This window comes from Bufo gargarizans, chromosome 5, assembly GCF_014858855.1.
Source record: "Bufo gargarizans isolate SCDJY-AF-19 chromosome 5, ASM1485885v1, whole genome shotgun sequence".
Lineage (NCBI taxonomy): Eukaryota > Metazoa > Chordata > Amphibia > Anura > Bufonidae > Bufo > Bufo gargarizans.
Window position 1 is genome coordinate 142,799,909 of NC_058084.1, and position 26,196 is coordinate 142,826,104.

The window sequence follows — 26,196 nt, forward strand, 5'->3', positions numbered from 1 at the left end:
TGCAAATTAACCTGAGAGGAGTCAGAGCTTGAAAATACGACTCTTCTCTGGTCACACAAGTAAGTTATGACTCTTTTATGTTAATTTGCATATGTATCAAATCGTTTTTTTAACACAATAAAAGCACACAGAGCTATGGGGACTGGGTATTGCGGATGTGCTAGCGGCCATCTAGCAACCCATGTCCTCAGCTCTATACACAAAATCCCGGTGACAGGTTCCCTTTAAAAGAAGGAAACTTGGGTCACTGCGCACATTATGTGTCCTGCTATTGACAGCCAGCCACTGTCACCTTCTCTTGAAGTGGTGTCATGAACGAGAAACCTGGACTGCTACAGACCAGAACCAATCCAGATTCTTTTTGGGATCAAACGACAGTCAAGTTCAAGTATGGAGGCCTCGTGCTGACTGCTTCAAGCCTGCCTTTGCTGTGGACTGCCACACTGTCCCAAATGCTGGGGTGAGGATCTGTGGAGCCATCGCATAAGATAGTCTCTTACCCCTAGTAGTGAAATGAGGCACACTAACAGCTTAGCGAGATGGCCTTGTATAACGAAACAAAGGTCCCCGTGTTGTAGGTGGATTCATATGGGCAACACAAATAGGCAGGTTAGCAAACCATTCGGTACGGTCATATTGCTGGTAGGTGGGACCAATGCAAACATTTCACTATTTCACTGGTAGAAGTCTGAATTACAATTTGACATGCTTTGGATTTCAAATCCGCATTAAAGGTCAAATCCGCTGGAAGTGGAATGATATTTTAAAAAATATTGTCCACACATTGCAAAAAAGTTTGCTCAATCAAATCTGCAGATAATGTAACATAAGGTGCAGATTTTAAATATAAGGGGTTGTCCTGCCATGTATATTGATAACCTACCGTCAGGATAGGTCATCAGTATCTGATCGGCGGGCATCAGATACCCGACACCACGCCGATCAGCTGTTTGAAGAGGAGGCTTTGCTCCATGCGAGCGCTGCTTCCTGTTCATTACACTGCACTTCTTCTCCTGGGTAGCGGTGGTGTAGTGTAATGACAAGTACTCGTTCAAGTGAATGGAGCGAGTATTTGTAATTACACTATGCCACCTTCTGGGCTTTGAAGTCAAGGAGGCGGTCCTATCAGTCAATGACCGCTACCTGTGTATGCGCAGTCATAGAGGGAAGGCTGTCAATCACTCATAGGACCACCTCCTTGACTTCAAAGCCCAGAATGAGTAGGAATTTATATGTGTGAATGAAAAGTTTTACTGAATCTTTTCCCATAAAACTATATATTAATCTACTCAGCTCCTCCTGCTCTATAACCTGCTGCCAGCAGCTCACACACCATGTTCAACATGACAGGTTCCCTTGAACAAATCTGGTGTGGCTGTATACTTGCTCTTACTGCACATGATTTCAAGATTCTGGCAAGTGTGCAGTGGCACCTATGTCTCATCATTTGTAAGGATGACAATATAAGAGATGATGAAAACAAACAGAATTTGTATTGGTCGGAGTGAGGTCAGGTCAGTGCACAGTGTGGACATGTCCATGGATTAGTTTAATCGGTCCCCTCTCCAGCCCATCACACCACATACAATGCATTATATAGCACATACCACCACGACGCCAGGCAGGCGAGCAGCCCAAACAACACACAAGGCCCAGCACAGAAGAGGAAGATAGGGCAAAGACAGTAAGGGCAGGCACTGGTCAGCCTTATTAGCTCCACCTCTGCACTGCGACTGCAACACATTGAATATCCTGATATTTACCGGCATCGGGGCCCTGTGATCTATCATGTCCTGACTCCACCAGTGGATGTGAAGGTCTAGTACCATATTTATTTATTTCCTGCAACAGACCTTCACAGCCTGCAGCCACATTTATAAGGACCTGATGCTAGCAGCATTAATTAGTATGTCAGATCAGGTACTTATGTCCTGGAAGATCTACAGTACTAAAAACAGGAAACAACTGAGGAGGTCAGTGGCAGCCCACCATGCATCAGCCTACCAGGAATGTTCCCTGTAGGGTCTATTCCCAGTTCTTCTCTGAAGGCAGTACTGTTAACTACTGAACCTAAATTTGTATAGACAAGCACCAAGGTTCACAGACACATCATTTCATCTAATGAGCTAACCTCACAAAAGTGATTTCTGGTAACATATGACAATGTTTTCATTGGTTTTTCCCTATGCCTCAGACATGCATATAAAGGAAGGCTGCCTTACCTCCACCTCACACGTGTATTCAGAGCCATCCAGAAGTATCACTTTAGCTTGCATGTTTTTAGGTCTTTTAGCAGATTTGAGAGGAGATTTGGAAAGCTTGCTGGAAACAGATCTCTGAGAGACTTTGTCGTCTTCAAGTTGTTGATATTCAAGTTGTTTTGCAGCAGCAGCCTCTTTATCCCAGTCTTTGTCTGCGTTCTGTAGAGAGAAAATTAGTAGATCAGGTTTCGCTCAGAAGGTGTGAAGGTGTTATTCAGGAACCTAGTGCAGGTGTAAATGGCACAACTCATTGCTAATATTTTAGCAAAAAAGGACGCACACTTGTAATTCTCCAGAACGAAAAAGGGATTGTTTTTTACGTTTTAAGAAACAGAGTTGGAGAGAGGACATAATGAACAGATATTAAATTTGATGGCTTCATTAGCTTTAATTGCATTTCCCTCACAATCTTCAAGCTACTGGCATGTTTTCACTTTAGGGATTTGTGTCCAGATTTGGAATGTTTAAGTCATTCAAATTTTTGGGTGGAATTGTCTTGGTGTGAAGCATACAACTCATGATAAATATAACCCAGTAAAAATCAACTGTACAGGCAATAGATCTTGTGAGAACAAGGTGGACAGTCAGCTAACTGAAGGTTCAGATTACAAACTCCCATAGAATTCTATGGGGGGGGAGTGAGGTGCAGTGATAGAGGCACAGATAGGGTGGATAGAACTGCTAATAGTGTTATATGTCACCCTAAGGCCTCATGCACACGACCGTTGTTTCATTCCGTGTCTGTTGTTCCGTTTTTCGTGATTTTCTGCGGACCCATTGACTTTCAATGGGTCAGTTGAAAACTCTGCTAATGCACCGTTTGTCATCCGCGTCGGTGATCCGTGGTTCCAGTCCGTCAAAAAAATATAAACTGTCCTATTTTTTTCACGGAAAACGGTTCGCAGACCCATTCAAGTCAATGGGTCTGTGAAAAAACGCGGAGGCACACAAAATTGTCGCACCGTTTTCTTTCCTATCATTTGCATGGCAAACTTGACTTTCCTTCATGTCTGGTGATCCTCCAAAAATAAAGGAAGACACACGGAAACAAAAACGGAAACGGATCACGGAACCCCATTTTGCGGAACGGAACACAACAACGGTCATGTGCATGAGGCCTAAGTGTTATATTCACATCACTGCTGCTCAATAGTTCTCTATAATGTCCTATATGGTGCTTCTGAGTGAGCATAAGGGGGTTGGTGAGCAGAATGTCCTGTCTCTATATGTATTCTATGTGCAGGGACTAGCAACTAGTCTCCATCCACCAGCACAGGGACAACTGATAATTAAAAGATTATGGAGAGGGAAAACTGCTAGAATATGGCATATACAAGCCATATAATGGTCAAATATAGCGCTATCACTCGTGTATACACACTTGAGGAGGCTTATTCAAAGCTATTGAAAAGTGTAAGTATGCTGAAAAAAACTCTATAGTACTGTTATGTGCAGAGGCAGACATATGCACTGTGAGAAAGGAGGCCCACATTTTATTTATTTAACACTCTGTCCAGATTAATTTCATTATTAGGCTTGAGCAGATCGAGCTTCAGATCATAGATCCAAAGTTAATTTGTTCATAGACAAGCAGCAGCAGGAGGTCCAGACCAGCGCTGCAGAGAATGAGGAGAGTATAAGATGCTTTGTTTATTAGGCTATTACAGAGCTTGTGCAACCACTGCTAAGGTAATCTTACACTTTAAAAGTCCTTAGACAATAAAGACCAACAGAGAGCCAGAATGTTATCTTGTTTTCAATGTAATGCGTTGTGGAGATATCATTACTTTTATCTTTATGCAAACTAGGAAGGCCGAGCATAGGCGGGCTGGCATAGCTCTTGGATCACTGCTACTACTACACTCCCATGGAAGGGACACACCAACTGATTGTGAAAGAAATGCATCTAGCTTTGCAGGTGAAACAGGGAATAATATGGTTGAGGAATCCCCAAAAAGACCTGATCCTTCACAGTTATGATTCTACAATAAAGCACAGCTATTATGCAAACTTTTTTGAAAACTCAAACATTACCCAAAATTCTTGAAAAATATGTTTAACAGAAAAACATGATTTAAAGAGGACCTTTCATGTGAACTAAGTATCCTGACAAATACAGCGGTGCCCGGGGATCTCACTGCACTTACTATTATCCCTGGGCGCCGCTCTGTTCTCCCGTTATGCCCTCCGGTATCTTCCCTCTGTAAGTTATAGTAGGCGGTGTCTGCACTTGTCCTGTGGGCGTCTCCTTCTCCTAGGCTGCAGCGCTGGCCAATCGCAGCGCACAGCTCACAGCCTGGTGCAGACACCGCCTACTATAACTTACAGAGGGAAGATACCGGAGGGCATAACGGGAGAATGGAGTGGCGCCCAGGGATAATAGTAAGTGCAGTGAGATCCCCGGCCGCCGCTCTACATGTCAGCATACTTAGTTCACATTCTTTTTACAGGTGAAAGGTCCTCTTTAAACAATAGGTCATTTTCTGATGATGCATTCCCTTTAAGGGAAGCAGGGAATTCATAACAATGTAAAATAAAAAAAATACTGCAGTACTGTGCTTTCTATTTTCTTTTTCACAAAAAAATAAGGAAAAAAGGTGCTCATGGACTTTGATCTAACCACATGCATTGGGTTTTATCCATATCAGTGCTATGGTCAGGATTTGCAAAGTTTAGTCAAGGAAACATTTACTAATTCTAATATTTGCTAAATCTAATTTTCCCATAGCATTTCAAAATGATGGTAACCCCTGGATACGAGCAGAGTATAGTGCTGTTGAAAAATGAATCCAGCCAGCAAAGGAAGCAATATGGAGAATCACAATACATTAGTTAGTGCCTGGTATTAACTTTCTCTACATGATAAATGCCATTTACTGAAGTGAGACAAAGAGAGTGTTTAGTGAGACAATCTGTGTTAGTGCACAGATTACTGCAGAGTACCCAGCAAATAAGACCTTAATACATATATATGGTCCTATGCAAACAGTCTGGTCAACATCAATACTACATGTCTACAGAACTACAGCATAAATAGCAATACTATGTTCAAAATAATAATTATATTCAATTGTAAGAACTGCTACATTTCCGAAGAAGCAGTGGACAACTGGCAGAGGATCTGCACCTCATTACTGCATCTCATTACTGCAGGTATCATTTTGAAATGCTATGGGAAAAATTAGATTTTCAAACATCTGTCTTCCATTTGTGATATGAACACTCAAGGACATTCAAGAACAAACCCGTTTCCCAATACTGCTATTATATATAACTCTGTTCCAAAATCTTCACTGATGATGAACATCTTGACTCTGAGCCCATTGTCACGCTTTCTATACCTATAGTCTCCTTTCATTTGGCTGATTTAGTTTTCCCTCACGGTATCCAATTCAAATGAGTTGTTCTGTACCTGTCAAAACTCCTGTAAAGATGGTTTTCTCTGCTGGAGGGACTTGTAAAACAAGGGAGACAAGTGTTACATTTTGTCTCAGCACTACACTTTTCTCTTTTTTCCCTCTCAGAAAGGTCTAATTAACCAGAGCAGGAACCATTCACAGACTTGGCTTGGGGTTCTGCTACATTTTTCTCCAGCAGGTGTTACTAATTTCATTTTAAAAGCCATATAATAGACCTTGAGGAGTGGAATAAGAGCGTCTTAGGGTGCATTTACACCAAATCCTTACAAATTGTCTCCCACAGCAATCAGTAGCGATCCGAACTAGGTTAGACCGTGGTTCTTCAGTGATAAGCATGGCATTGTTTTATTTGACGGATGTGTATGTAGCATATGGAGATACCGTAGGTTTCTCAACCTCTATTCACTATATGTTCAAGCGCTTTGTAACTTCAGGCAAAACAAAGGCCCTCATAGACATTAGAGAACCTGTCACCACAAAATACAGAGCACTCTGCAGGGGGCATGTTATAGATCAGGAGCTGGGCAGATTGATAGATATTTTTGTGGGAAAATATTCAGTAAAACGTGTGATTTACTTTTATATCTCTGCTTTTTCTAACTTAAGACCTCCCCCCTGTGAACAGCTCTCAGTACACAGGGAGGGTTTATTAGTGATTATTTGCATTCTGTGTATAAACCTTATTCACTTGTCAGTATTTTGCATCAGTGATTGTGAGACAAAATCGAATTCTGGTCAAAAACACAGAACAGGAGCAAATTGTACTTAATCTCTATGTAGGTTTCTCTCCTGATTTTGGCTCACAATCATTGTTTGTCCGCACCAGATCATGCTGTCTAATCACGCTCTGCAGCTGACAAATAATGATTCTGTATGGGGACGAGCGATGGCATTCGCGATTGTTCCTCCCCATACTGTGAAGATCCATGCATTGCAGGCAAGCAGGCGATTGTCAACGATCGTCATTTACAAGTCTAATACATCCCTAAGTGTAGCTGATAGTCTAGTCACTCATAACACATTCCTTGTGTACCGAGAGTTGTTCACAGGGGACGTCTTGAAGGGGTATTCCAGGAGTTTTACGCTGATGACCTATTCACTGGACAGGTCATCATTATCTGATCGTGGGGGTCCGACACCTGGGACCCCCACGATCAGCCTTTTGAGAAGGCAGGAGCGTTCGCATTAGCACCATGGCCTTCTTTTAACTTTCTCTAGGCCATGTTACATTCATTGGTCACATGGCCTAGGCGCAGCTCAGCCCCGTTCACTTCATATCAAGCACAGCTGCTATACAATGTATGGTGTTGTACTTGGTTTGCAGAGAGAAGGCCGCAGCAGTACTGTGAGTTCCAGTGCCTTCTCAAACAGCTGATGACCTATCCAGAGGATACACCAGGAAAACACCTTTAAGTTAGAAAAAGCGGAGATATAAATGTACAAATCACAAGTTTTCTGAATCTTTTCCCAGAAATATCAATCTGCTCAGCTCCTCCTGCTCTATAAAATATTGCCTGCAGACTGAATTGCATTTTGTGCTGATAGGTCCTCTTTAATATATTGTCAGCAGAACCTGAAGTTTGTAGTGACAAGGATCTGCTGCGTTTTTTGTACACAAAGTGTGGACAGGAATTCAGAAATTCTCATTGCCTTTGCTAGTACTGTACAATGCTGCAGAAATAGTGTCCTATTCTTCTCCGTTTTGCGTACAAAAATAGGCATTTCTAACAAAGGGCAGGATGTACTGATCACCGAAATTCGTAATGCACATTGAGCAGTATCCATGTTCTGTGGACTTGCAATCTGTAGACGACAAAAAGGATACGGTTGTGTCAATGTGCCCTAAAGTGGGTTTTTAGTTCTTCGGGCTATATACACAAATGTCTTCTGAACGTATTACTTGTGGGTGTCGTAGCCAAAGTGAGGGCTCAACCAACCGAAACTCACAGCATCATAAATTCCAGAGTAAGACAATGTCTAATACGCCCGGAATACTTTTGTTTGATTAGCCCCTTTTTTTCATCAGGTGGATCTTAAACCGACCCAAACTCACAGCATCATAACTTCCACACACAACTAAGAAGCTGTATATTACGCCTAGAATACATATGTTTTAAAGATTAGTGAACCAGTCGAGATTAGTTTCAGGTCTGGATCGTCAAATTTTTTTAAAAGTTCGGTTCGGAACCCAAATCGATTCGGGCTGAACCGAAGATGCTCCAATTGCCCTGAAAGTTAGCATATAACCCTTTAGCCTTCTAGGACTCACCAGTCAGTCAGCCCATAGTCTATTGTAAATGCTGCAGTCAGTCAGCCCATAGTCTAGTGTAAATGCTGCAGTCAGTCAGCCCATAGTCTAGTGTAAATGCTGCAGTCAGTCAGCCCATAGTCTAGTGTAAATGCTGCAGTCAGTCAGCCCATAGTCTACTGTAAATGCTGCAGTCAGTCAGCCCATAGTCTAGTGTAAATGCTGCAGTCAGTCAGCCCATAGTCTAGTGTAAATGCTGCAGTCAGTCAGCCCATAGTCTAGTGTAAATGCTGCAGTCAGTCAGCCCATAGTCTACTGTAAATGCTGCAGTCAGTCAGCCCATAGTCTAGTGTAAATGCTGCAGTCAGTCAGCCCATAGTCTAGTGTAAATGCTGCAGTCAGTCAGCCCATAGTCTAGTGTAAATGCTGCAGTCAGTCAGCCCATAGTCTACTGTAAATGCTGCAGTCAGTCAGCCCATGGTCTAGTGTAAATGCTGCAGTCAGTCAGCCCATGGTCTAGTGTAAATGCTGCAGTCAGTCAGCCCATAGTCTACTGTAAATGCTGCAGTCAGTCAGCCCATAGTCTAGTGTAAATGCTGCAGTCAGTCAGCCCATAGTCTAGTGTAAATGCTGCAGTCAGTCAGCCCATAGTCTAGTGTAAATGCTGCAGTCAGTCAGCCCATGGTCTAGTGTAAATGCTGCAGTCAGTCAGCCCATGGTCTAGTGTAAATGCTGCAGTCAGTCGACAGTCTAGTGTAAGTGCTGCAATCAGTCAGTCCACAGTCTAGTGTAAATGCTGCAGTCAGCCCATAGTCTACTGTAAATGCTGCAGTCAGTCAGCCCATAGTCTACTGTAAGTGCTGCAGTCAGTCAGCCCATGGTCTAGTGTAAATGCTGCAGTCAGTCAGCCCATAGTCTACTGTAAATGCTGCAGTCAGTCAGCCCATAGTCTACTGTAAGTGCTGCAGTCAGTCAGCCCATAGTCTACTGTAAATGCTGCAGTCAGTCAGCCCATAGTCTACTGTAAATGCTGCAGTCAGTCAGCCCATGGTCTAGTGTAAATGCTGCAGTCAGTCAGCCCATGGTCTAGTGTAAATGCTGCAGTCAGTCGACAGTCTAGTGTAAGTGCTGCAATCAGTCAGTCCACAGTCTAGTGTAAATGCTGCAGTCAGTCAGCCCATAGTCTACTGTAAATGCTGCAGTCAGTCAGCCCATAGTCTACTGTAAGTGCTGCAGTCAGTCAGCCCATAGTCTAGTGTAAACACTGCTGTCAGTCAGCCCATGGTGGTCTAGTGTATATGCTTTCTGTATTTCCAAATTTTTGAATTATGATTTTTACATTTAAAATTATTTGTATATTTAATGTATTTTATTTAGGAAACAAGGGCTTTTAGGCTGGAGACAGAAGAGCGCAACCTGGAGGCGGTAGCACTACATGACAGAGCTTTGTGGGGGAAAGTGGTGCAAGGAGTAGACAATACTAGCAGGATTCTCTGGGGGAAATAGGAACGGGGGAACGGAAAGTGGCACAGTCAACAGAGGCAATGCAGCGGAGTGACACTACTTTTCAGGGGCTCTTTGGGTGAAGAGATGATGTGGAAATACAGTGTCAGAGGGGTAGTGGGGATACAAAGGGTCCGATCTCTCGGGGAGGGGATAAAAGTAACAGAAAGGGGCATCAGTGGAGACACAGTCAGAGGAACGTCACTCCTAGGGGTAGGGGGAGACACTTGGTGTCAGAGCTGTTCCTAACAGCATTTAGAGATATGCTTTACAGCAGCCACATGGGATGCAGACACAATGGACAGGAACGGACCTTGGTGACTTTTATAGGAGAGTTTTCTGGGCATGCTCTGTGACCTGTGCAGAGCTCAGGAGGAGTAGATAAGCTTTGACAATCACCTATTGTGAATGGTGGATCCAGTGTTATCTATATAGAGGCAACATCTGTGATGCTAATCCTGCTCATAATGATAAGCAGATAACTGCAATAAAGTGATCAAGAAGTGGCGCGTTTTATCAGGCTTAGTGGCCAGTGTGAAAACTGCATGATTTTATCTTTTTTTTATATTGACATGGAAAATTAAAAATAACATCACCCAAAAGTCTTTAAAAATATGATTAACATAAAATCATGATTTAAACAATAAGTGATTTTCTGGTGACAGATTCCCTTTAAACGTTTGTGTCCCAAAATAGCGTGAGTGTGGTTTTGCCCTCCCCGAAGGCTGAGAGTAGTATACATTTGCAAGCTGGTCCAAAAATGTGATTAGATTACATTACACGCTAACTAGCCCACAATGACTTTATGTCATTGCTAGAAAAGCTAAGTGGTTATTTTTAGTAGAAGGCAGGCTGTCAGATTCCGGCAATCGTCAGCAAAGGTTTCCCCTACAAATGAGGATTCTGTTTGCAACCAGTAATTGACAAATGTAATAAATTCAATGGAAAGAATGGAAATGGAAAAGCACATTCCAAACGCATACCAATTATTTGGGCTTCATAATAGGGAAGCATTTATTAGTCTGTTTCAGATGTGGATTTTGGGGAAAAAAACTGCAGCTAATATTTATCTAATTAAAAGGGTTGTCTAGCAGATACAAATTTACAAAACCAGGAGGATGCAGAGGATGAATTTACCTGGAAAGGTTACTAATGGCTGCATATTAGGCAGATGTTGTTCCAGTGGTGATTTGTTCTTTTAATTTTACATGTCACTATCTATATATTAAAAACAATCATTAATTTGTGCAGTTTTCACTAAAAAATATGCTAAAGGGGTTCTCTGAGAATAATGAGCTTTTAGCAAGTGCCTGCAGGCTGCTTCTCTAAGCAGAAGATACTCCCCTGCTCCCCACCGCTCCCCTACTCCGCACTGCCTACGCTGTGTTCACGTTCCGGTCACTGTATTGTTCACGTCCCATGCAGCAATGGCATGATCACACGATGATTTCAGTGGTGAGATGGCCATAAGCAGCACATCACTGCTGAAGCCAGTTACTGGCTGCAGCAGAGCATGTGACCATGCCCATGCTGCGTGTGATGTCAACACTGCAGAGACTGGAACATGGACATAGCGGAAGGCAGCATAGAAGACTGGAGAGGTGGGGAGCAGGGAAGTAGGAATCTTCTGCTTAGAGAGACAGTCGGCTGCAGGCACTTGCTAAAAGCACAATATTCCCAGAGAACTCCTTTACAATTTCCTGTCCTTTGAGAGCAGCTACATGGGCCACAGACACAATGGACAAGAGGAGACCCCATTGACTTCTATGGAAGAGTATTCCAGGCATGCTCTGTGACCTGTGCAGAAATTAGGAGCAGGGTTGCCAACCAGATGTTTTCTTTTTTCTGGACAATTTATCTCAAAATCAAACTGCCAACATTTTTTATGGACAAATTGGAAAACCATAATGAATGGTAAAGATGATAAGTAGTACATGTTTATAGCTCAATATACCGGTAAGAACTCATTACCAGCATTCACTGTGAGCGGTAAAATTATGAAAATCACCACCAAAATAATCTAGTCAAGTACCAACAGCTTCAAAAATATCACGGACACGTCTATTTTATTCACGGACACAGGAAAAGTCACCCATTTTACGGGCTGTCCAGAAATTTCGTCAGGAGGGAGCAGATAAGCTGTGATATCAGGGGTCAAGTCCTGGGAAAAAAAGTGTGGGAACTCACCCAAGATCCACTGCAACCCCCCCCCCCCCCCCCCTCCAAAAAATAAAAAAGCACAGAAAATCTAGCATGCTGTAATTTGTGCCGCTGCGGACTAAAAAAATAAATAAAAAAAATAACACTTTTAGAAAAGTTTGTCCTGGGATTCGATCTCATGACCTCTACACAGCAGAAGCAAGGCATATGCCCTCACAGCTATGAAAGCTGTCTAGCTTGTTACTTAAAAAAAAAAAAATATAAGACTTCTACTGTAGGTAACTTTGCCCACTGTGTATGGATGTAGCAGAGCTGGGTGTGTTGGGGCAGCTGTCATGTGTATGGTTGTACAGTAGGTATCAGTACACTAGGTATCAGTAGAAGTATCAGAAAAAAAAAAAAAAACACTTTTAGAAAAGTTTGTCCTGGGATTCGAACTCATGACCTCTACACATTACAGGCAAGGCATTTACCCTCACAGCCATAAAAGCTGTTGAGGTAGTTGCTTAAAAAAAAAAAACTAAGACTTCCACTTATACCTAGTGTACTGATACCTAGTGTACAACCATACACGTGACAGCTGCCCCAACACACCCAGCTCTGCTACATCCTTACACAGTGGGCAGCTGTCATGTGTATGGTTGTACTCTAGGTATCAGTAAACTAGGTATCAGTAGAAGTCTTATAAAAAAAAAAAACACTTTTAGAAAAGTTTGCCTTGGGATTCGAACTCATGACCTCTACACATCAGAGGCAAGGCATTTACCCTCACAGCCATAAAAGCTGTCTAGGTAGCTGCTTAAAAAAAAAAAAAAATAAGACTTCTACTTATACCTAGTGTACTGATACCTAGTGTACTGATACCTAGTGTACAACCATACACATGACAGCTGCCCCAACACACCCAGCTCTGCTACATCCATACACAGTGGGCAGCTGTCATGTGTATGGTTGTACACTAGGTATCAGTACACTAGGTATAAGTAGAAGTCTTATATTTTTTTTTTTAAGCAACTACCTAGACAGCTTTCATGGCTGTGAGGTTAAATGCCTTCCTTTGATGTGTAGAGGTCGTGAGTTCGAATCCCAGGACAAACTTTTCTAAAAGACATTCTAAATGATCTCGTAGTGAAGGAGATTATGTCATTAGGGGCATGAGAGGAGTCGCAGGCAGCGGCACCGCACAGACAGCTTCCTCTCAACTGAAGCCGCCCCTCCTCCCTTAGCCTGCCCTGCACAGTGCGCTCCGTCTCCCCCTGTGAATCTGATTCAGCCGTGTTCTCCTGACTTGAGGCTGAAAGGGAACGGCGTTCCTGCCATGAAAAAAGTGCAGGAACGCCGTTCCCATGCGTTCCCCCTCCACTCGACCCCTGTGTGATATCACTTATTAAGAATGGTGGATTCTGTATTAACTATACAGAGGTGTTAATTGCCATTGCAATTCTGCCTGTGATTATAACGAAATAGCTACTAAAATGTCACCTGCACAGAAGAGGAAATCATGGCCTATTATCAGACTTGGTGGACAGTGTGAAAATTGCAGGATTCTATAATAAAAAAATATATATATCGATAGTAACAATAAAAAAAAAAAACCCACCTCACCAAAAATCCAAAAAAATGTTTAACAGAAAAACGTGATTTATCCCCTTCCCAACATCTGCTGTACCTGTACGGCGCATCGGGAAGTGACTTTCCGACAGGTGGCGTACATATACAACTCGCTGATCGGGCTGGTGCAGAAACTGCACCTGCTCGATCAGTGGCAGGGGCCCGGCTGTTACTGACAATGCAGAAAAATATATAAAAATATAACATGATCTAGCCCATCAGAGAAACGCCATAAAAAAAATATAAAACTGTGACCAAATAGCCACTTTTTGATTGCTTTGCCTTACATAAAGTGTAGTAGCGAGCAATCAAAAAGTAATATGTAGCTCAAAATGGTATCAATGAAAATGTCACCTCATCCCGCAAAAAATGAGCCCTTACATAAGACGATTGGCAGAAAAATAAATAAAAAATAGGGTTCTCAGAAAATGGCAACACAAAAATAGTATTTAAAAAAAAAATGCTTTCTCGCCCATTTTCCTTGGGGGACACAGACCTTGGGTATAGCTCAGCTCCCTAGGAGGCGTGACACTAAGTAAAACTGTTAAGCCCCTCCTCCATCAGCTATACCCTCAGCCTGGAGATAGAGGCTACCAGTTTTAGCTTAGTGTCCAAGGAGGCAAGACACTCCCTGCTACTGCAGGGCTGTTTTCTCCTTGTTATTTTTACTTTTTCTTCTAATTTTGTTATTTTATTTTTTCCTAGGGATACCAGAGACGCATTAGACCTCTCTGCTCTCCCGGGGTTGAGCTGCGCCAGTGCCAACTTATCTGCACTGCTGCCTCCCCCACAGAAGCAATAGGAGGATCTGGGCAGCAATGGCTCCCCTACATCCCGCCAGCTAGGGGGTCGCCCGCACGACAAGCCCCTCTTCCAGCTTCCTGCCACTGCGGTGCCAGTGGCTGAAGGGGCGACCCTGCTGGAAAGGACTGAGGGTGAAGACGTCGGACGGTGAGATGGCTATTCCAGCCCATACCCCGTCCCTATCTGCAGCATCTACCCCTCTGGGTAAGGGGGGCACCCGTGGTCGCTCATTCTGAGCGCTCATCTGCAGGACAATGCAGCACAGCAGCATCCTCAGCACCCCCACGCCGTTCCCCCCCACGCTGCTATCTTTCTCTCCCCCCCCTCCCCCTCATTCGGGGCTGACTCCATTTTTTCTCTTCTCTCTCCCCCTTCCCGCCGAGACCGGGGGGCGGGGCTTAGCGGTCCCGGCAGGGGGCGGGGCTTACGCGTGCGTCATTTTGGGGGCGGAGCTACGTTCTCCTTCACAGGAGACATTTCAAGCGCTGGAGGGGGCGGAGCTTGTTCCCCGCGCTTTCTGCTGAGGTTTCCCGCGCTTCCTCACTCCTGACGGGAAGCTGGGACACGGTGGGGGACTCTAACCTCCTGTGTACATCGCTCGGCTTCTGTGGGCGCTCTCTGCTGCTCTCTGCTGCTCACTGCTGTTCATTGCTTCTCTGCTGCTGCTGATCTGGGCCATCTCCTGACGTTCTTCTGAGGCACTGGTAGGACAGTTAACCCTCTCCTAACCCTCCTGGTCATAGCTGCTATAACCCTTTGTGGTCTCTATATTAGAGTACAACCACACTTCAGCATGTCAGATCCCACAGGTGCCCCCAAACCCTGGTACCATGCCTGTACCGCCTGTAAGGAACTTTTTCCGCGTGGGCAATCTGAGCCGCATTGCCTTGCATGTCAGGCCCCGGTGCAGGGCCCGCTTCCCGCTGCGCCCCCCGGTGCCTCTGAACCCCCTGACTGGGCTAGGTCTCTGTCTCAGGCGGTGGAAAGCCTTACACACGTAGTGGGCCGTCTCGTGGATAGACCGCCTCTCCCGCAGGCTGCCACAATCCCTGTCGCACCCGCTGGGACTACCGTTTCTGCCGCCCCCACTGGTTCCCTGCCTCCCAGCGAATCTTCCAGGGCCCGGCATACTCAGAAACGTTCAAGGGTTGAGCGCACATCTTCTCCAGATGCTTCGCTCTCTCCGCCATGCGTGCGAGCTCAGTCAAGTCTATCCTCTCAAAGGGATACGCTTTCTGAGGGAGAACTGGCGGATTCGGAGGTGGACATGGACTCAGAGCTTCCGTCCAAATTGGCGTCCGCGGTGGGGCATCTTGTCACTAGCATCTGTGATACCTTTCAGCTACACGATGACCCCCCCAGCTCTGAACAGGCCGGCGTGTCCTTTCTCCGCCCCAAACAGGCCTCCAAGGTTTTTCCCATACACGCTGATTTTTCTTCTGTGGTATCCAAGGCTTGGACTCGGCCTAACGTCCGCTTTATTACACCCAAAAAGCTGGACATTTGTTATCCCTTTCCAGCGGATTCTGTGACCACGTGGACATCCCCGCCTAAGGTTGATCCTCCCGTGGCTCGCCTGTCCAAAAGCACTACTATTCCTGTACAGGACGGATCTTCCCTCCAGTCTGTTGAGGACCGTCGTACGGAATCCCTCTCCAAGGCCATATTTACTGCCTCTGGTTCGGCCCTTAGACCGGTCTTTGCCTCCGCCTGGGTTGGCAAAGCGGTCTCTGAATGGGGTTTGCAACTGGAACGGGAGTTAGGGTCGGTCGTCCCTGTTCAGGACCTCCGTTCCTTAGCCCAACTAATTGTTCAGGCCGGAAAATTCGTCTGTGAGGCCTCCCTTGATGCGGGTGCCCTCATTGCCCGTTCCTCTGCCCTGGCAGTTTCTGTCAGGAGGGAACTCTGGCTGAAGGTTTGGGCGGCGGACGCCGCTTCCAAACGCTCTTTGGCCGGCCTACCATTCACGGGTTCCCGCCTGTTCGGAACCCGTCTGGACGAACTTATATCAGAGGCCACGGGTGGGAAGAGTACTCACCTCCCCCAGTCCAGGCCAATGGGCGCCCCCCGTGGTCGCGCTGGTTCGTCCCGTTTTCGGTCCTTTCGCAAGCCCACCGGGTCTAGACCCGCGGCCAGTTCTTCTTCCTCTGGCCCAGCCCAGGATAGACGCAAGAAGCCGTTTTTTCGGACGCAACCTACCTGGCGCAAGTCCCAGCCTGCACGGGCGCCCACAGGCCAGCAGCCCTCTGCCTGAAGGTGCGCCCCCACCCACCCGGGTGGGGGGCCGCCTTCTCCTATTCAGGAACGTATGGCGGGCCCACATCTCAGACGCATGGGCGCTCGAGATTGTATCTTGCGAATACAAAATCGAATTTGCGTCCATTCCGCCAGACCGTTTCTTCCGATCCCGTCCTCCGCGAGATCCCGTACGAGTGGCCGCCTTCTTCGCGGCCATTCACTCTCTAATGGACAAGGGTGTCGTCGCCCCCGTACCTCCGACGGAAAGGTTCAGGGGGTTCTACTCGAACCTCTTTGTGGTTCCCAAGAAGGAAGGCTCAGTGCGTCCGATCTTGGACCTAAAACGCCTGAACCGTTTTCTCCGACTGCAGAGATTCCGGATGGAGTCTCTCAGGTCCGCAGTGGCCTCCCTGGAAAGAGGGGATTTCATGGCCTCAATCGACATTCAGGATGCATACCTCCACGTTCCGGTTGCTCCATGTCATCACCGCTTCCTGCGCTTCGCGGTGGGGGACGATCACTTCCAATTCGTCGCCCTTCCCTTTGGTCTGGCGACGGCTCCTCGAGTGTTCACCAAGGTCCTGGCCCCTGTCTTGGCCCTTCTACGTTCAAGAAGTGTTTTTCTTCTCCCATACTTGGACGACATCCTGGTCAAGGCACCCTCCTTCTCTCAGACATCCCGCAGTGTGGAACTCACTCTGGAGACCCTGACGCGGTTCGGTTGGATTATCAACCACCCCAAATCTTCCCTTACCCCCTCCAGACGGCTGATCTTCCTGGGGATGCTCCTGGATACAGAGTTGGCGGAGGTCCGCCTTCCGTCGGACAAGCGTCTGGCCCTTCGCGGGTCGGTTCGCAGTCTCCTCCGTCATCACCGCCCTTCCCTCAGATCCAGCATGCGGTTGTTGGGAAAGATGGTTGCCTGTTTCGAAGCGGTGCTGTTCGCACAATTCCGATCCCGCACCTTTTCAGAGGGCAATTCTGTCGGCCTGGGACAAATCACTGAGGAGTCTGGACAGGACCTTTCTTCTGCCTCCCCTGGCTCGGGCTTCCCTCGGCTGGTGGTTGCATATCCCTCTAAGGGGGAAGTCCTTCCTTCCACTGAACTGGCTGGTGATTACCACAGATGCCAGCTTACGGGGGTGGGGGGGGGGTTTTCCCTCCCCGGTCCGTCCAGGGCGTTTGGTCTCTATCGGAGTCCAGACTTCCAATCAATATTCTGGAACTGAGGGCGATTCTTCTGTCCCTCAGACACTGGACCCATCTGCTGAGGGGCCACCCTGTTCGGATCCAATCGGACAATGCCACGGCTGTGGCATACATAAACCATCAGGGAGGCAGCGATGCAAGAGGTGACCCTCATTCTCCTCTGGGCGGAGACGCACGTGCCGGCCTTATCTGCGATTTACATCCCGGGGGTGGACAACTGGGCGGCGGATTTCCTCAGCCGGTCCACCATCGACCCGGGAGAATGGTCCCTGCACCCAGAGGTGTTCGAAGCCCTTTGTCTTCGCTGGGGTCGCCCCGACGTGGACCTCATGGCCTCCAAATTCAACCACAAGGTCCCCCTATACCTGGCCAGGGCACGGGACCCGAAGGCATACGGCGCCGACGCGCTCGTCCTTCCGTGGCGCGAATTCTCCCTTCTGTACGTCTTTCCTCCTTTTCCCCTCCTGCCACGGGTTCTTCGGAGGATCGCGGCAGAGGGCGTCCCCGCGATTCTAATCGCCCCGGATTGGCCCCGCCGGTCTTGGTACGCCGACCTAATGTTGCTGTTGGCAGACGCACCGTGGCCACTGCCCTCCAGGGAAGACCTTCTCTCTCAGGGACCGATCTTCCACGAGCATTTAGGCTCGCTACGTTTGACGGCGTGGCTATTGAGACCGCCGTCTTAACGCGACGGGGTTTCTCCGCGGACGTAGTCCGCACCATGATCCGGGCTTGTAAGCCCGTATCCTCTAGGATCTACTATCGGGTTTGGAGGTCCTATCTGGGGTTCTGTGAGTCCCGGAGCATCCCACCTCTCCGGTTTTCTCTTCCCACAATCCTGTCCTTCCTCCAGTCGGGTCTGGACCTGGGGCTGTGCCTCAGCTCTCTGAAGGGTCAGATTTCGGCGCTGTCTATTCTTCTCCAGCGTCCCCTGGCCCCTCTAGGGCCAATTAAGACCTTCTTACAAGGGGTGGCTCACTCTGTTCCGCCGTACCGCCCTCCAGTTCCTTCCTGGGACCTGAATGTGGTGCTCTCGGCGCTCCAATCAGCCCCCTTCGAGCCTTTACGGGAGGTCTCCCTTCGCTTTCTGTCCTGCAAGGTCATCTTTCTTGTGGCCGTCACGTCTCTCCGACGGGTGTCGGAGTTAGCGGCTCTTTCTTGCTCCGAACCTTTCCTGATCTTCCACCAGGATAAGGTTGTGCTTCGGCCTGTCCCCCGACTTTCCTGCCAAAGGTGGTCTCCGCCTTTCACATCAATGAGGACATCGTCCTTCCGTCGCTCTGTCCCTCTCCTTCCCACCCCAGAGAACGGGAACTGCACCGTCTGGATGTGGTCAGGGCGTTGAGGATTTACTTGGAGGTCACCGGGTCCTTTCGGCGCACGGACTCCCTGTTTGTGGTTCCGGAGGGTTCGCGCAGAGGGTTGGCGGTCTCCAAGGTGGCTATTGCCCGTTTCATTAAACTGGCGGTGTCTGAGGCTTATCGAGCCAAGGGCAGACCTCCGCCTTTCGGCGTCACTGCTCATTCCACCAGAGCAGTCGGAGCTTCCTGGGCGCAGAGGCATCGGGCCTCGGCTGAACAGTTGTGCAAAGCAGCCACTTGGTCCTCTCTGCACACTTTCACAAAGTTCTATAGGGTGCATACGCATCCATCAGCGGATGCTGCTTTGGGCCGCCTGGTTTTGCAGGCAGCGGTTTCCTGATGCTCTGGTGGTGTTCCGCCTTGGGTTTGTGGTCCCTCCCTTCTTGGACTGCTCTTGAACGTCCCAAGGTCTGTGTCCCCCAAGGAAAATGGGCGAGAAAAGGAGATTTTTTGTATAACTTACCAGTTAAATCTCTTTCTCGCTCTTCCTTGGGGGACACAGCACCCACCCTTCTGTGTTTGGTTACAGGGTTATGGTCTGGCGCCCCGTTGGGTTGCTGGCTGGTTGTTTCCGTTATTGGTTGTTATCCTTTCACTACTTGGACACGCAACTGGTAGCCTCTATCTCCAGGCTGAGGGTATAGCTGATGGAGGAGGGGCTTAACAGTTTTACTTAGTGTCACGCCTCCTAGGGAGCTGAGCTATACCCAAGGTCTGTGTCCCCCAAGGAAGAGCGAGAAAGAGATTTAACTGGTAAGTTATACAAAAAATCTCCTTTTTGTTGTGTAAGACTGTAAAAAATAAATAAATAAGAAAGACATATTAAGGTATATCCACATCCATGTCTGACTATGCAAAAATATCACAAGATTTCCCCCATCAGATAACCACCATAAAAATAAAATAAAAACTGTGTCAAAAGCTCACCGTGCCTTACAAAAAGCATAATAGCGATCGATCTAAAGGTAATATGTAGCCCAAATGTAGCAATGAAAACAATAACACATCCCGCATAAAATGAGCCCCCACACAAGACGATCGGCACAAACATTAAAAAAAATATGTCTCTCAGAAAATGGAGACACAAAAACAGGATTTTATTTAAAAAAATGCTTTGTGTAAAAGTGGTAAAACAAAAAAAGTTATATAAAATTGTTATTTCTGTAGTCGTACTGAGCAGCAGAATAAAGAGAACGTCATTTTTCCCACACGGCGTTCGCCACAATAGCAAAACCCAAAAAAGCAATGGCAGAGTTGCCCTCCTTTTCTTTTTATCCTGCTCTCCAAAAAGATAAATAAAAAGCAATCAAAAAGTTGTATGCAAAATAGTACTAATGATAATGGCAACTCATTCCACAAAAAATAAGTCTTCACCACAGCTCTGATGAGAGAAAAATGACATGTATGATTGTCACAAAATGGCTGTATTGGTACCCAGAGGATGTTAACATAGCGCCCATAAACCAATCCATCAAAATCTGTGCTGCAAAGGCCAAAAGGTGCCATTTCCCTTGTGAACCCTGAGCATAACCAAAAAGCAGTTTAATCCACGTTTATGGCATTTCAATACCCAGCAGAACCCACCTAACAAAGGATGTGGTGTGAGTCTCAGATGGCACAAGCTGGACAGCATATTGGGCACTGAAATGCCATATCTGTGGAAAAATAGCAATTTTCATTTTGCACGGTCTGCTGCGCATTAATTTCTGCTAAATATCTGTGGCATCAAAATGCTCACTCCACCCAATAAAAAATACATGGAGGGCTGCAGTTTCCTATTGAGGGTTCCATTTATTATTTCACCACAGAGTCTCTACAGTTGTCGGCACAAGATGTGTAAATCACCATATAGGGTCTTAAATCCGCATGGTGTTCTTTTACTCCTGGGCCCTGTTGTATGTTCAGGCAAAAGATTAGGGCCTCATGTAGGGTGTTTGTAAAACCAGGAAGCACCCTCAGGATCTCTTAAAATGTGACATGACACCTAATAACCATTCCAGCCAAATCTGCCCTGCAAAACCATATGGTGCTCCTTCCCTTCTGAGTCTTGCAGTTTTCCCTAGGGCTGCAACGATTCATCGATGTAATCGAGGATTTGTTTAAATCACGTGACCACGGAGCGTGAGTAAAGAAAAGCCTCTCACTCACCGCTCCGTGGCCTCCCATCCGCACCGCATTGCCAGGGCCTTACATGCAGACATCGTCAGCGCGCTGGCTAACGCTGTGTGTGACGTTAGGTCCCGCCTAGTGCATGTTGGGAAGTGGGAAGAAGACGCAGTCCGTCTCCTGCGGACTCCACGTCAGCGCACTGCCAGGAAAGGTAAGTATAAGTTAGCAGGGGCCCGAATCTGCTGGGGGGGAGGGGGGGCACACACCTATGATTTGAAGTGGCTGATGGCGCTGGGGGATATGGATGGAAATGGTATGGAGGGGCTGATGATACTGGTGGGGTGGGGGACATGGTGGGTGGCATGGAGGCACTGGGGGACGGGGAAATGGCAATGGATAGCATGGAGACACTGGGGGGGGAGGACATGGAAGGGCAGATGGCACTGGAGGAGTGGGGAACATGGCATGGAGGCACTGGGGGAGGGGGACAGATGGCAATGGATGGCATGGAGGCACTGGGAGAGGGGGACATGGCAATGGATGGCACGGAGGCACTGGGGAGGAGGACATAGCAATGGATGGCATGGAGGGGCAGATAGCACTGGTGGAGTGGGGGACAGGGCATAGAAGGGCTTATCTGATGGCACTGGGGGAGTGGGGGACATGGCATGGAGGGGCTGATCTGATGGCAGTGGGGGACATCACATGGTAATGGAGGCACTGGGGGGTGGGGGACATGGCAATGGATGGCATGGAGGGGCTGATGGCACTGGGGGAGTGGAGTTAAAGGCACTGGGGTGGGGGAGAGCTGAAGGTACTGGGGGAACAGAGCTGATGACATGGAGGGGAAGCTGATGGCACTGGTGGATAGTGGAGCTGATGGCACTGAGGGGAACTTGTGCACTTGGGGGAACGAAGGGTGTTGGGGACTGATGGCAGGGGGTCTGATGAGTTTTTATAAGGGAAAACAGTCTATATATTTTTTTTTTATTATTAGAGTACTTGATTAATCGTAAAAATAATCGGTAGAATACTCGATTTCTTAAATAATCGTTTACTGCAGCCCTAGTTTGCCCATACCTACACATATAGGATGTTGCCATATTCAGTAGAAATTGTGTAACAAATTGTAGGGTCCTTTTTCTCATGTCATCCCTTGTGAAAATGAAGAATCTGGGACTAAAGCAACATTTTATTGGAAAAATGTAATTTTTCATTTTAACAGCCAAGTGTTTCTAAATTCTATGAAATGCCTGTGGTGTAAAATCACTCTACACCCGTCAAATTACTTGAGGGGTTTAGTTTTCAAAATAGTCACTTTTTGGGGGTTTCCACTCTATGGGTACCGCAGGGTCTCTTTTAATGTGACATGGCACCCGAAAACCATTCCACCAAAATCTGCCCTTCAGAAACCAAATGGAGCTCCATATGGTGAGCGCGGTGATATCAGAGCAGGTCCTGCTAAATGAAGATAGAAGGTCCTTCACCGGACCTGCGCTGACAGAGCTGTCCGGGCAACCGTCCGAGGACCAATCACCGTGGTCTCTGTTTCCCGATCACTGTGATTGGTCACTCAGATCTGAGTGACCAATCACAGCGTGCCCTGCTTGCCGGCAGGGAAAAAAAAAAAATCACACAGAGCAGCTACGATCTCCTCATTCCTCATTGCTCCGGATGCATTTTGCACGCACGTGATAAAAAACTGAATGTGGTACCCAGACCCGAACTTCTTCACTGAAGTTCGGGTTTGGGTTCGGTGTTGTGTAGATGTTTTTATTTTCTCTTATAACATGTTATAAGGGAAAATACAGTTAATAGAATTCTTAATACAGAATGCTTCGCAAAATGTTGCTTGAGGGGTTAAAAAATAAAAACAATTAACGCACCTCATCCACTTGATCGCGCAGCCGACATTGTGATCTTTCTTCTTCTGTGAGGACCTGCAAAAGGACCTTTAATGACGTAACCGCGCTCACTATGTGGTGAGCGCGGTGACGTCAGAGCAGATCCTGCTGAATGAAGATAGAAGGAGTGGTACGCGCGATTACGTCATCAAAGGTCCTTTTGCAGGTCCTCACAGAAGAAGAAAGAAGACAATGCCGGCTGCGCGATCAAGTGGATGAGGTGAGTTAATTGTTTTAATTTTTTTAACCCCTCAAGCAACATTTCACTAAGCATTCTGTATTAAAAATGCTATTATTTTCCTTTATAACCATGTAAATAATACAGTAAATTGACTTTTATCAATTTACTAACATCATCTCTTAGCAACAGTGCGTGAAAATCACATTGCATCCGCACTTGCTTGTGGAGGCTATGCGATTTTCACGCAGCCCCGTTCATTTTTATGGGGCCTGCATTGCGTGAAAAACACAGAATATGGCCTCATGCACACGACCGTTCCGTTTTTTGCAGTCTGCAAAGCGCGGATCTGCAAAAAATGGAAGCTGCCCGTTTGCTTCCGCAGCGGACGGCCCATTGTAGAAATGCCTATTCTTGTCCGCAAAACGGACAAGAATAGGACATGCTATATTTTTTTTGCGGGGCCACAGAATGGAGCAAAGGATGCGGACAGCACATCAATTGCGGCCCCATTGAAGTAAATAGGTCCGCACCCGAGCAGCAAAAACTGTGGCTCGGATGCGGACCCGAACTACGGTCGTGTGCATTAGGCCTATAGAACATGCTGCGATTTTCACGCAACGCACAAGTTATGCGCGAAAATCACCGGTCATCTGCACAGCCCCATTGAAGTGAATGGGTCTGGATTCAGTGTGGGTGCAATGCGATCATCTCACGCATTGCACCCGTGCGGAATTCTTGCCCGTGTAAAAGGGGCCTTACACTTAAGGAGATCGGAGCTGCACTGACCTAGCTTGAAATAGTTGAGGTTAGTGTTAGAGTAAGGCCCCATGCACACGCCCGTGTTTCACAGCCGTGTGCGGGCCGTGGAACCGCAGCCTGGATCCCTCCTGAGAGCAGCAGCGCACGGCGTCACTGGTTGCTATGACGCCGTGCGCTCCCTGCTGCCGGCACAGTACAGTAATACACTGGTATAGATCATACCAGTGTATTACTGTATTGCGGCGGCAGCAGGGAGCGCACGGCGTCATAGCAACCAGTGACGCCATGCGCTCCTGCTCTCAGGAGGGATCCAGGTCCAGGCCACGTTCCGCGTTTGTAAAAAAAATAAAAAAATAAAATATATATATATATATACATACACACACACACACACACTCACCTAAACAATTATTAGGAACACCTGTTCTATTTCTCATTAATGCGATTATCTAGTCAATGGAGAATGGGCCGACTGATTCAAGCTGATAGAAGAGCAACGTTGACTGAAATAACCACTCGTTACAACCGAGGTATGCAGCAAAGCATTTGTGAAGCCACAACACGCACAACCTTGAGGCAGATGGGCTACAACAGCAGAAGACCCCACCGGGTACCACTCATTTCCACTACAAATAGGAAAAAGAGGCTACAATTTGCACAAGCTCACCAAAATTGGACTGTTGAAGACTGGAAAAATGTTGCCTGGTCTGATGAGTCTCGATTTCTGTTGACACATTCAAATGGTAGAGTCCGAATTTGGAGTTAACAGAATGAGAACATGTATCCATCATGCCTTGTTACCACTCTGCAGGCTGGTGGTGGTGGTGTAATGGTGTGGGGGATGTTTTCTGGGCACACTTTAGGCCCCTTAGTGCCAATTGGCCATCGTTTAAATGCCACGGGCTACCTGAGCATTGTTTCTGACCATGTCCATCCCTTCATGACCACCATGTACCCATCCTCTGATGGCTACTTTCAGCAGGATAATGCACCATGTCACAAAGCTCAAATCATTTCAAATTGGTTTCTTGAACATGACAATGAGTTCACTGTACTAAAATGGCCCCGACAGTCACCAGATCTCAACCCAATAGAGCATCTTTGGGATGTGGTGCAACGGGAGCTTCGTGCCCTGGATGTGCATCCCTCAAATCTCCATCAACTGCAAGATGCTATCCTATCAATATGGGCCAACATTTCTAAAAAATGCTATCAGCACCTTGTTGAATCAATGCCACGTAGAATTAAGGCAGTTCTGAAGGCAAAAGGGGGTCCAAGTTTGTATGGTGTTCCTAATAATTCTTTAGGTGAGTGTATATATATATATATATATATATATATATATTAGGGCTGCACTATATGGGAATTTTGTGCGATTGCGATTAGGGCCCTAAAAATTGCGATAACGATATGCGATGCGATATTTTAAGGGAATTGTGCTAGAGGTCCATTTGCTTGGATTTTCCCATATGAGCCGCTGACGCAGCTGGGTATGACATAGTTAAGGGGGATCTGTGGAGGACGCTGTTATGTGGGGGATCTGTGGATGACGCTGTTATGTGGGGGATCTGTGGATGACGCTGTTATGTGGGGGGGATCTGTGGATGACGCTGTTATGTGGGGGGGATCTGTGGATGACGCTGTTATGTGGGGGGGATCTGTGGATGACGCTGTTATGTGGGGGGGATCTGTGGATGACGCTGTTATGTGGGGGATCTGTGGAGGACGCTGTTATGTGGGGGACCTGTGGAGGACGCTGTTATGTGGGGGATCTGTGGAGGACGCTGTTATGTGGGGGATCTGTGGAGGACGCTGTTATGTGGGGGATCTGTGGAGGACGCTGTTATGTGGGGGATCTGTGGAGGACGCTGTTATGTGGGGGATCTGTGGAGGACGCTTATGGGGGACCTGTGGAGGACACTTATGGGGGACCTGTGGAGGACACTTATGGGGGACCTGTGGAGGACACTTATGGGGGACCTGTGGAGGACACTTATGGGGGACCTGTGGAGGACACTTATGGGGGACCTGTGGAGGACACTTATGGGGGACCTGTGGAGGACACTTATGGGGGACCTGTGGAGGACACTTATGGGGGACCTGTGGAGGACACTTATGGGGGACCTGTGGAGGACACTTATGGGGGACCTGTGGAGGACACTGTTATAGGGGATGTGTGGAGGACACATAGGGCCATGAGGGGGGCCAGCTTAAGACATATAGCATCTTATGCTGGTCCCCCTCATGTGTCCTAAACTGGGCACATAACTGCCTTTTGCATGTAAAGTGTTTTACTAGTGTGTGTGGGTGAAACAATCTCTCTCCTAACAGGTCCGGCCTCTGTACTCACTATGAATGCAATGCACTACAGCGAGCTGGCCGGCCGGCGCGTGACTGACGTCACTTAGTAACGCTCCTGCTTCCTGAAG

At 47.2% G+C, this 26,196-nt stretch overlaps 1 protein-coding gene across 18 annotated transcripts in view; it reads right to left on the reverse strand.

Annotated features, from left to right (window-relative positions):
• Positions 1–26,196, reverse strand: part of EPB41L3 (erythrocyte membrane protein band 4.1 like 3) — a 320,068-nt gene that overhangs the window by 126,793 nt on the left and 167,079 nt on the right. For all 18 annotated transcript variants that reach the window (XM_044294315.1, XM_044294314.1, XM_044294313.1 and 15 more), the window contains one exon: positions 2,223–2,420. In XM_044294315.1, coding sequence (XP_044150250.1) covers positions 2,223–2,420 — 198 coding nt within the window. The remainder of the gene's footprint in view (positions 1–2,222; positions 2,421–26,196) is intronic.